Source organism: Phaseolus vulgaris, chromosome 7 (genome assembly GCF_000499845.2).
Source record: "Phaseolus vulgaris cultivar G19833 chromosome 7, P. vulgaris v2.0, whole genome shotgun sequence".
NCBI classification, from domain to species: domain Eukaryota; kingdom Viridiplantae; phylum Streptophyta; class Magnoliopsida; order Fabales; family Fabaceae; genus Phaseolus; species Phaseolus vulgaris.
In genome coordinates, this window is record NC_023753.2 from 34,960,362 (window position 1) to 34,971,779 (window position 11,418).

The 11,418-nt window shown below is 30.1% G+C and overlaps 1 protein-coding gene across 1 annotated transcript; it reads left to right on the forward strand.

The window, feature by feature from the left end:
• The first annotated feature begins 1,346 nt into the window (after positions 1 to 1,346).
• Positions 1,347 to 3,349, forward strand: LOC137830321 (purine-uracil permease NCS1). Its single transcript, XM_068637589.1, has one exon. The coding sequence runs from the start codon at positions 1,474 to 1,476 to the stop codon at positions 3,178 to 3,180; it is 1,707 nt and encodes a 568-aa protein (XP_068493690.1). The 5' UTR covers positions 1,347 to 1,473; the 3' UTR covers positions 3,181 to 3,349.
• Positions 3,350 to 11,418: the final 8,069 nt, after the last annotated feature.

The following is an 11,418-nucleotide window of genomic DNA, read 5'->3' on the forward strand; positions in this document are numbered from 1 at the left end:
GGATAAATATATCAATTTAAATAAAAGAAACAAAAATGCATTGTATTGGATTTAAGGAAGACATGTGTAAAGGCAATTGCGTCCTTTATCACTGCACTCAATCATATCATAAAGGGGAAAAATCGAAAATACCTTTAAAAAAATAGGATTCATATAAAATTACATTCCGAACTTCTTTTTCGGAACATAACAGATAAATTTTTCAATCATATCATATAGGGGAAAAATCAAAAATACCTTTAAAAAATAGGATTCATATAAAATTACATTCCGAACTTTTTTTTCGGAACATAGCAGATAAATTTTTTTAGAATGTATTATTTTCAGTTCCAGATTTTTTTATCTGGAATGAAATTTTGATTTTTTTTTTCTGGAATTTTATATCGAAAACACAAAAATCTCTTCCGCATTTATTTTTTCAGAATGCATTATTTTCAATTCTGGATTTTTACTTTTGAAATAAAGGATATTTTTGGAGTTTTTGAAATTACGTTGGGTGCAGGTTCAAAAGTATTGGGCGCACGGAGCATTTGCCATGTGTAAATAGCATGACCTTTTTGAAGCCCAAACATAATACCTGAAAAAAAAGGGTCTTTTGAGTCACGCCAGCCCCAATAATAGAGGTTTCAATTACACATGCTTTCGATTAGTATAATAATCGATTGATTAATTAAAAAATTATGTTAAATTTATTTTATAATGAATAATGATGGATGCTTCAATTATAATAATTCAACCATAATGGAAGTTTCAATTATACACACGTTCTAGTTTATTAAAATATTCAAAAGGTTTTCATTCTTACAGAAATGAGAAGTGTATTTTCAAAGGTATAAAAATAGTGTTATAAACTATGACAACTTATATACTCATATACAATAAAGACCCAAATAAACTTGGTCAAGTATAATCCTCATAAAAAATTAAATTTATTATCCCTCACGATGAATTTTATAACATTTTCAATTTCTTATTCACTTTTGGAATCATAATTAGCACTTTCTCTTTTAATTAAATCGTAATTAAAGTACTAATCTTGCAGTTATAATGTAAAATTATAACTATGCTTGAAGAAAAAATTGTGCTCTTAGATGCACATTTAACGGCTTATTTACTTCAGCAGTGGCAAGATCTTAACCAAACAGAATTCGAATCATCAAGTATTATTTATTTATTCATTTATGAAGCTGGTGTAGAATAATAAAATATTGTTTATGTATTATCATTTAGATTATTAACAATTTGAGATAATATAATCACGTGTCAGTTTTTTAGCTGATTGATCCAGGGAAACTCTTTGGCCTCATTCTTCAAATCCGTTTTGGTTCACAATAAATGAAAAAAAAGAGAAGAAATAAAGAAGTTGGCTTTTGGCATTATTCATTCCCCACCACTCATCATCGATCTCCATCACACCATTGTATTATTCTACAGCAACAGCCTTGTCCTCACAGCCACAACACCACAAAGAACATGGTTGTTTCTAAATGTCTAAGTTTTACTTTTCATGCTCACCCCACTTCTCCTTTTCTCGCCCCAGTGCCACCCTCCAAAACTCCAACCTTTTCTTCCTCTTCCACCCATAATTTCTTGTCTTCAAAACTGAAAAAAAACCTCCTTTCACCATACAGCTATTCCTCAGTGAAACTCCTACCGATGAAATGTTCCAACTCTTCAAACTCCTTATCACTGCCTGATTTGGAGTTTGAGTATGATCCCACACTCACCAATGAAGACCTGAAGCCAACAGCAGCAAGTGAAAGGACATTTTCTGGCTTTGAAATAGCCAGTTTATGGGTTGGACTAGTTGTTGGTGTCCCTTCTTACTACCTTGCTGGTAGCCTTGTAGACCTTGGCATGGCCTGGTGGCAAGGCATAGCAACTGTGGTGGCAGCCAACATGATCCTCTTGGTTCCTTTGGTCCTCACTGGCCATGCTGGCACACGTTATGGCATATCATTCCCAGTTCTTGTTAGATCCTCTTTTGGCATCCATGGTGCTCATATTCCTACACTTCTAAGGGCCCTAGTTGGTTGTGGTTGGTATGGAATTGAGTCTTGGATTGGTGGGGAGGCAATTTTCCTTCTCTTGCCAAAGTCCATGAAGGAAGCTTCACTGTCCCAGCCTCTACCTTGGCTTGGCACTTCCCCGCTTGAGTTTGCTTGTTTCTTGGTCTTTTGGGCGGCTCAGTTGGGCTTTGTGTGGAGTGGAATTGATGGCATTAGAAAGCTTGAGAAATACTCAGCTCCAATATTGGTTGCTCTTACTTCTTGTCTTCTTATTTGGTCTTGTGTCAGAGCTGGTGGCATTGGTCACATGCTCTCTTTGTCTTCCAAGCTCTCTGCATCAGAATTCTGGTCTGTTTTCTTCCCTTCTCTCACTGCCAATATAAGCTTTTGGGCCACTGTGGCTATTAACATCCCTGATTTTACTAGATATGCTAAGAGCCAGAAGGATCAAATTATTGGCCAAATTGGGCTTCCCATCTTTATGGGGGCATTCACATTTGTTGGTCTAGCAGTCACCTCATCCACAAAAGTAATATTTGGTCAAGTTATTTCTGACCCAATTCAACTTCTTGGTCAAATTGGTGGCCTCACAACTAGGATCATTGCAATCTTTGGTATAAGCCTAGCCATTATCACCACCAACATTGCTGCCAATGTTGTGGCACCAGCAAATGCTCTAGTTAATCTCAGCCCCAAATGGTTCACCTTTAGAAGAGGAGCTCTTCTAACTGCACTCCTTGGGATTGCTTTTCAACCTTGGAGGCTTCTTCAGTCAAGCGAGAGCTTTGTTTATACTTGGCTAGTTGGATATTCTGCTTTGCTGGGTCCTATTGCAGGAATTGTTCTAGCTGATTACTATATTATACAAAAAACAAATTTGAATGTGAATGACTTGTACTCAAAGAGTCCTTATGGGGCATACAGGTATTCAGGGGGGTTTAATGTAGCTGCTATTCTGGCACTAGTTATTGGAGTTCTACCTGTGGTTCCTGGTTTCTTGCAGAAAATTGGAATTGCAACTTCAGTTCCTAACACTTTTGTAGTGATCTACAACAATGCCTGGTTTATAAGCTTCTTTTCTGCTGGATTCTTCTATTTGGTTCTATCAAACTTGAGAGGGAAACCTGGTAAATCTGCTGCTAGAGACCCCCTTTTGCCTACAGCAAAGTAAATATAGAGGAGCTCAGGGAATGGACCACCTCACCCTATGCATAAATGTCATACATTGAGATATACCAATATATAAAACTTTCTTTATACATTGTTCTTTGGTTCAAAATTTTCATATTTGAATTATGGAAGATTCTGTTAATCCTTTTTAATGAGAGTTGTTTTACTGATATTTATGTGCTATATCATCTTTAAAGGTAGCTTGCACATTTTTTCTTTCTTTCAATGATTGGATTATATCAATACTAATATCTGTATAATATAACTCTTGAAAGATTGGATATCCAAGGCTCTGTTCCCTAAAGATATCAAAACCAGTTGTCAATTTTCAGTTATTATAAAATAAAAGCCAGTAGTTACTGCAATTGAAGATACTATCCTAGAGTTATTCTGCTTTTGTTGTTCTTGTTAAGAAAAATTCATATATGAGCTTTCATTGACCAAAAAAAAATATAGGTAGGGTATTGGTATTCTAAAATATATCTCCATAGTTGGACTATGTCACATAATATAGTTATGGTCCTACATCAGCTATTTTCATAGAAGAGAACTTAATAATGGGTTTTACAAATGATTTCAAATGTTGAAAACTATGATAAATTATTAAGTTTAAAAGGGCGAAAGATTATCTTACTGACGAGTGGTACTAGTATGAGATGACCAAGTCTTTAGTTGTAATTTTCGATTAAAAAACTGAGAGAAAAAACTTTATAATTGTATATTCAAAATTTATGAGATTGTTCTTCCTTATTTTATTCACATTATGAGTCACTTGCAAAGCATTTTACATTTCTTTGACACTTTTCAAAGATTGAAACTTATAGAACTTATCTAGAGTGAGGAATGACCTATCATGTTCTTTGCTCTTACATCATACTTAGTTTTTTTTCTATTTTTTTTATCTATTCCAAGGAGAGAAATTCTTTGGAACTTGCATATTTTCAAAGTTTTGAAAAGTAATGAAAGCATCATTAACTATAGCATCCCATACTACCTTATTCAAGAAATATCTTCATATTATTTTTAAAAAAAGAGTGATTTTCCTCATAAACCAAAGGTGGTAGGTTAATAAATACACCCTCATTGAAACTTTGGTTTCGTCCAACTATATCAAGATCTTTTATCTTTATTAAAAATAATCAAAATAAGCTTGGATGTCAAATGTAAAGAAAACAGCTCTCCAATTCTAAAAATGGAAGTGAATTGGTGATTTAAAAACTTCTTCGTCTATCAATAAACTCAATAAACTATTCTAAAACAATTGAGGTGTGATATATGATTCTTGCTAAAATAAAATGATAATTTTTCAAGACCTAATTGATTATCAACATAAGCTAATGAAAAAATGTTTGAATAAAGTGAAATAATAATAATTTATATTAAAAATCAATTGATTAATAATGAAAATAGCCTTTTAGAATATATAAACATATTAGCACCTACTCGATTATTCTAAAGGATAGCCAATTATCATAAAAAATAATATTTTGAAACTATTTATATTGAATAAGCATAATTGATTATTACTAATGGTAATTGAAAATAAATCACCTGAATAACACAATTTAATTATCTATTTATAAAATAAATTTTTAGATTACATAATTCAGAAATACATTCTATATTATATAATTCAGTATATTTCTCGTTTATATAATTCCAAAATCCATAATATGCTTATGAAATTGACTATATTATATAATTTAAAATATATTTATAGAATATTTTAAGTGTATAATTTAAAATATGTTTTCGAATTCCATAATAGGAAAAACTAAAATATGAACATTTTAACCTTTTCAACATCACATAGAAGTACATGAAGAAACTATAAGAATGCAAAAAAGTAACTTAATGTTGTCTAACAGAACTGATTTTTCTGGTCCATTCCATTTGGCGAAATTTTACATGGGCCGGAAGTATGATCTTGACATTGGACTCCTTAAGACTACGAAAAGGCAATTGCTTCCTGTACCACATTACTCCCCAATTTCAATGAAAAAGACGAAAATGCCCTTAATGTATTATTTTTTATATTACGGATTTTCTTATCCGGAATGGGCTTTTGATTTTTGTTTCCGGATTTTTATATCCGGAATAAAAAAAATCTTCTGGATATATTTTTCTGAAATGTATTATTTTTTATTTTAAATTTTTATTTCCAGAATAAAAGTTATTTTTGGAACTTTTTAAATTGTGTTGGGTGCAGGTTGAAAAATGTTGGATATAGGAAGAATTTGCCTAGACAAATTTTTTCTACACCCAATTTGCACCAATATAGTTTTAAAATTTCAAAAATATCCTTCATTCTAGAAATGAAAATTTGAAATTGGAAATAATACATTCTAAAAAAATAGATAAAAAGAATTATTGTTTCCAGAAATGAAAATTTAAAAACAAAAATCAAAATCTTATTCCAAATAAAACAATTCACAAACAAAAAAATTCATTATGAAAAAAAAAAGTTCAAAAACATATTCTAAAAACAAAATCTAGAATGTATTTATATATATATATATATATATATATATATTCTATTTTATTTAAGGACATTTTGAAATTGGGTGCAATGATATAGTGCAGGAAGTAATTGCCCGGAAATTATTTTTGATTTTTCTCATTCAATCTTAGCAATAACGAGTGAAAATTTTCGTTATGCTATCATTATCTTTGTTGGATTGGATATTTAGTTGAATTGAATTTTTTTTTTAAATTACCTTTAGTTATTATAGTTAAAGAACATTGCACTTCGGGAATAGTAGATGAAACTGTGATTTTTAAAAAAATGGGTGGGTATCCTTATTTTAATTTAGGATTTGGCTACCAGGTAATCAATTAACGCTCTTTGATTTATATGTATTAATTATTTTAAGTGGGTTTTTTTATGATAATAAAAAATAATAAATATGAACTACTTTATAGATGATCCAATCCTTATACATGAAGACAACCTTAACCTCTTTTACTAGACTTACTCCCATGTATGCCTATATAGAAATTTTCTACCTTAATCTAGAGAAAGTCACCCGAGGCAAACAATCATACAATTTAATTGAATACATCACGAGATCATCCTCATAGAAACCAACATATTTATGCACCAATCAGAAAAAAAAGCGCAAATTATGACTGGGATGTAACCCAAGACCAAACTTTTAATTGGACCAAAGCAAAAGTTTTCAGAACATCTACTACTCCCCTTTAAAGATTACCATGTTTCTATACTTCCAAACTTCGTTGACTACTACAATCCAAATCACTTGTCGTGCAGATTGCATGCTGCATAAATATTAACCACAACACACTTATAGTTACTAATATCCTCGTCCGAAATAGCATTAGGCACATTGTTTAACTTGGATGAAGATATGGTCCAACTCCTTCTCCATTCTACCCACATTGTCAACATAAAAAAACCTCACAAACCCAAATCTTCTTCCCCACCTATTGAGTCTTCGCAAAATGAATACCTATTTCACCATTGTCCACCTCTGAAAAATCTTGATCATTACATTCTCCATGAGTATTCGAAAAATTTGAGAAGAAGAAAGATGTAAATTTGTGTGAGGATTGTTGTGGCTTACGACCCTCAAGTCTCCTTCAGCACCCTTCCCTCATATCTTGGTTCTCTTAATTTTCTTATTTTTTTTAGTCTATTTAATGATTTTCAATATCTATTTAATGATTTCGTAGTAGTAACTCTTTCTTTAATTCTTTGAGAAGATTCTTCGTTCTTATCATTTCTTTTTGCTGTTTCTATAGTTATATACTTGACTTTAATGGTTGAGAGAAAAAACATTGCCTTGATGAAGTTTAAACTTCCAACTGAATATCACCCAACGAAAAAATATATCTTGTTGTCGTGCTCTTTCTACCATCCAAATTTCCTTCCAAATTTGCATAAAAAAAATTCTTGTAAAGTGATACTACTTCTTCTAAAAGAAAATTACATTACATCCCTTTGGTCAGAGTTCCAACATGTAATCTTCCAAATGATTTTCCATAATTTGTAGTGTCATTTTATATTTTGCATTAGTTATAAGATTATTTTAGTGAATTTCTGAGTTATTTGAAAAATCAATCAAGTGCATGCATGGAATACGTATCTCTTTCAGCGCAACCAAAAACAATGTTCTGGTTTTGCATGAAACTTTCCAAGTGTGTTTGTCGACGTCAATTATTATATACGGAATTTTATATATTTATATAAAAGATTATCTTTTGATTACCTAAGCCAGATAGGTGAAGTTGCCAAGTTGGAGGCTGACTAAGCTTGAACTTTACCCAAATGTGGGATATAATTTGAAACTTACAAAATGATTATATTTTGTTTGAAGTATCTGAATAAGGTATATATAATAATTAAATGTTGGCCAGGTATATTTCTTTCCTTTGGCTGACATTAGAGTTAGAGTTAGTGTTTTTATACACATTTTTTTTCACAACTGATAGGAGAGAAAAATAAAAAGAAAGAATAAAATTAATATGTTAAAATTTAAATTGTGTTACCTATATATATATTGTTGGGTATAAAGTCAAAACCAATTGGGTTGGGCTGACTATACACAATGTTTAGTGGATGAGCTTAATCATTGTACACCGTTGAAGCGCAGGTGAACATTGTTCCGTGGCTTCAAGTGAGAGATTGTTGGGTATGAAGCCAAGATCAATTGGGTTGGACTGACTAGACACCTGTTGAGTGGGTAAAGTTAATCATTGTGTCCCTTTATTATCTCTATTTTTTGTACGCAACAAAAAAGAAATAAAGCCTAATAAGTTGCTCGTGTGGATATAGGTTTAAGTTGGCGACAGAACCACGTTAAATTTTGTGTTGTTTATTTTTTCTGCAGTTTGATTTGTGATTGTGTGTGATATTTTCGCGTTTGTTTTTCTCATATATATATATATATATATATATATATATATCAAAATGAATATAGTATGACATGATAGTGTAGCTTGGAATTTGCTGAAGATGAGTTGACAATTACAAAACCGATACTTAAAAATCAGATAACAAGTTATAAATAATGACAAATTCCATGTGCAACTTGCAACTCCTTACGAACACGTCTCCAAAACCAGAAACTTTGTTGTGACTAGAACCTACTACATATATAGATATTACTAGGAAATATAAATTATGCAAAGCTTTGTGCTTTAAAAAAAATGGTGAGTGACTAAAATTGGTCCTAGAAGTAGCTATATAATTGTGTGTGGATAGCATTTGACTTTAATAAAGTTTGATTTTTAATTGAATTTAATATTTAAGCAACGGGGTGGTTTGGTGCATGTACTCTAATTGATTGATTTCATATATATATTAATTATTATATATACATATTGTGCATTGGTCATTAGATTATTCAAGAAAGGGTCGTATATGTGTATTGTTGAGTTGGTGCTAACTTATGGTGACATCATCAACCCTTCTCATTAGATGAAGAGTCATCCTTTTGCTTATTAAATAGTATATTAAGGGCCATAAGTATTAAGTGTGTGTAACAATTATTTCTTTATATCTATATTTGAAGTGGTAAACCCCAGCTAAATCTGCTTTTAACTGGCCAGAAATTTAAACAAGTTAGATTGAGTTACTGTTTAAAGTTAGGAATACAATCCTAACTCATTTTTTTTAATCTCATTAAAGGGTTGATATATATACAATTGAAAAAAGAAGAAAGAAAATAAGTTACAAAAGACAATGGTAGAACTTAAAGATTATACTTTTCTAATAGTCCCATTGGGTTTTTAAGCCTTTATTTGTGATAGGTGTTGTTACTGAGAAGAGGGTAGAAGTAAATAAAAGAACTTAGAATGATCTGATACAACCCCAATCTTTCATGGTAGAGGTTAAAGTAAACAAGGGTGTGTTAATTGATGAACCACTTAGTTAACACACTATTATTTTAAACGTAATTTAATGACTATTTAATAATATTATCTTTTATTGCAACACGAAAAGGAAAAAAAAGAAAAACTCAATGGGTTAATACAGTTATATTGATGGGTTTAATAGAATATCTCAGAGTAAGTTAAGAATTGAGTCAATCAATCCATATATTAATTTTGATAATTAATTAAGACCAACTTATTATATTTAATTATATTTAATGAAAAGGTCTTTCATGGCGATTTTATAATTGTGGCAGATGAAGTTATAATGAAAAAAAAAAATTATGATCACAATTTAAAATTATTATACAATTTATACATACGTATATTTATTGTGTTTTGTTTAGTGAGATTTGACGTCATAGGAATAAACATATTTTCAAGGAATGAGTGATTGATCATTTTGAAAATTTCTCATTGCCTCAACTGAAGGTCTGATCTTGGGTTACTTCCAAAGTTTCTTTCGCTTGTTTTTTCTTTTCAGATTGGTGTTTTGATCCTTTGGTTTTTATGTTTTCGATTAAAAACAAGTGATTTGTGGTAGGTTAGGTTGGTGATTCATTTTCTTATTTGTGAGAGGTTGTTGTTGTTGTTTGGACTGTTTTAGACTTTCTGTCTAAGATGTATAAAAGTTTGACCACCCTAAAGTGATTCATATTTATTTATTTTTTCTTACTCATAAAAAAAAATAATCTTTATTTATGTATTTAAATATTTGATTCAAAATTTTGGTGAATGAAACCTTCATAATTGAGTTTGTGACATGAAGTAGGGTAATTCGTAATTATATTATCTATTTGGTATTAAAACAAATACATGTTAAAGGTATCTAACAAAACAAATCAAATATTAAAAAAAATGCACTTATAATATATTGTCATGGACAAAGGCATCACCATATGTAACTTTGATGACACTTTACGCTAAAAAAAATATACAACTCCAACGACGATAGTAACAATACCAGATTGTTGTCAAAAGTGATAAAAAAAAACAAACTACACGACTAAACAATACAATTTAGTGCTAAGTGAAAAAATAACAAATCAACCCTCGTCATGGTAACATCTATATTTATGATGGTTTCACAATATTTTTAAAATGTTATTTTAAGTAGCGTTAAAAACTTTGTGTGCACTAATGTTCATTTGAATTTGAGGTACAAAGGAATTCATAAAGTCCTTGAATCAATTATTGTTACAACACAAGAACGATATACAAACATGAACCTATCAATCACAAAACAAGAATAAGTATAACAAAGTAATTGGAAGAAACTGGAGAAGACCTAGTTGCTCTAGTAAATAGTCACTAATTTCATATTTGTCAAAGTGATTTAAAATATAAGAGATGACTATTTGTAGCTACTTTGGTCAAAAAATGTGAACAAAATTAAAGATAAAAAATTGAAATTCAAACTTAAATTTGGATCAGGAAAATTCTACTAAGTGACCATGAGAATTGAAGTGTGACACATGCTTCTATTATGTTTTTCATGCCCTCTTCAGCTCTTTTTTTTTATCCGTTTATGTGATGCAGTTAAACTTGATTTCAGGTTTGAATTCAAACTTAATTTTTATCCATAGAATTGAACTCAATTCCATGATTTTGACTGTTATCTAAAGAATTTTTTGATAGATAAATGACTCTTTTTTTTGTAATGATTGTGCCTTCCAAAAATCACCTTTATAATCAACCAACTTTTTTTCAAACTTTTTGAACAAATCAACTATATCATTTATTAGTACAACTCCTTCAAAAAAATTGTCTACAACTCTTGAAAATGCAACCTATGAGCGAAATTTGGATTAAGGAGTTTTTTTTTTCCAAGACAGAGACTAAAAGATGACGTAATGCTTTCATGCATTCATCATGATGTGAAATTCCACATTTTCAAATTTATTAGGTCTCACAAGTATTTAATTTGTTTGGTTGGTAAACTTTTTTATAGACTCAAGGGAAGCTTTGATTTAAAAATAATATATAAAAAAGATACAAAGGTGTCAAATTCTTTTAAATTAAAGTTAAATATTATTTTACTTTTGTTAAATAAAAAGAATTTTTTTTCGTAATTTAGAAAATATTATTTAGTTTTCCTACCTTAAAAATGTGAAATCATCATTTTTTTGTCAATTTTTCCAACAACAATCAATTGTTTATGTGAAAAGGAAAGTAATTATTGTATTTGATACTTACTAGTAGCTCTGGTACTCTGTAAGCGTATGTCACTTTTTTTAAATTTTTTTTAAATAAATATAATTTATTTATCTTAAGGGTATGCGATAATAATTTTAATTTTAAACAAAATTCAAAGAAAAATTCTTTATAGTAATTATCTCGTTTA

Excerpts from the sequence above, each read along its gene's own strand:
- LOC137830321 (XM_068637589.1), top strand. The coding sequence starts at position 1,474 with ATGGTTGTTTCTAAATGTCTAAGTTTTACTTTTCATGCTCACCCCACT.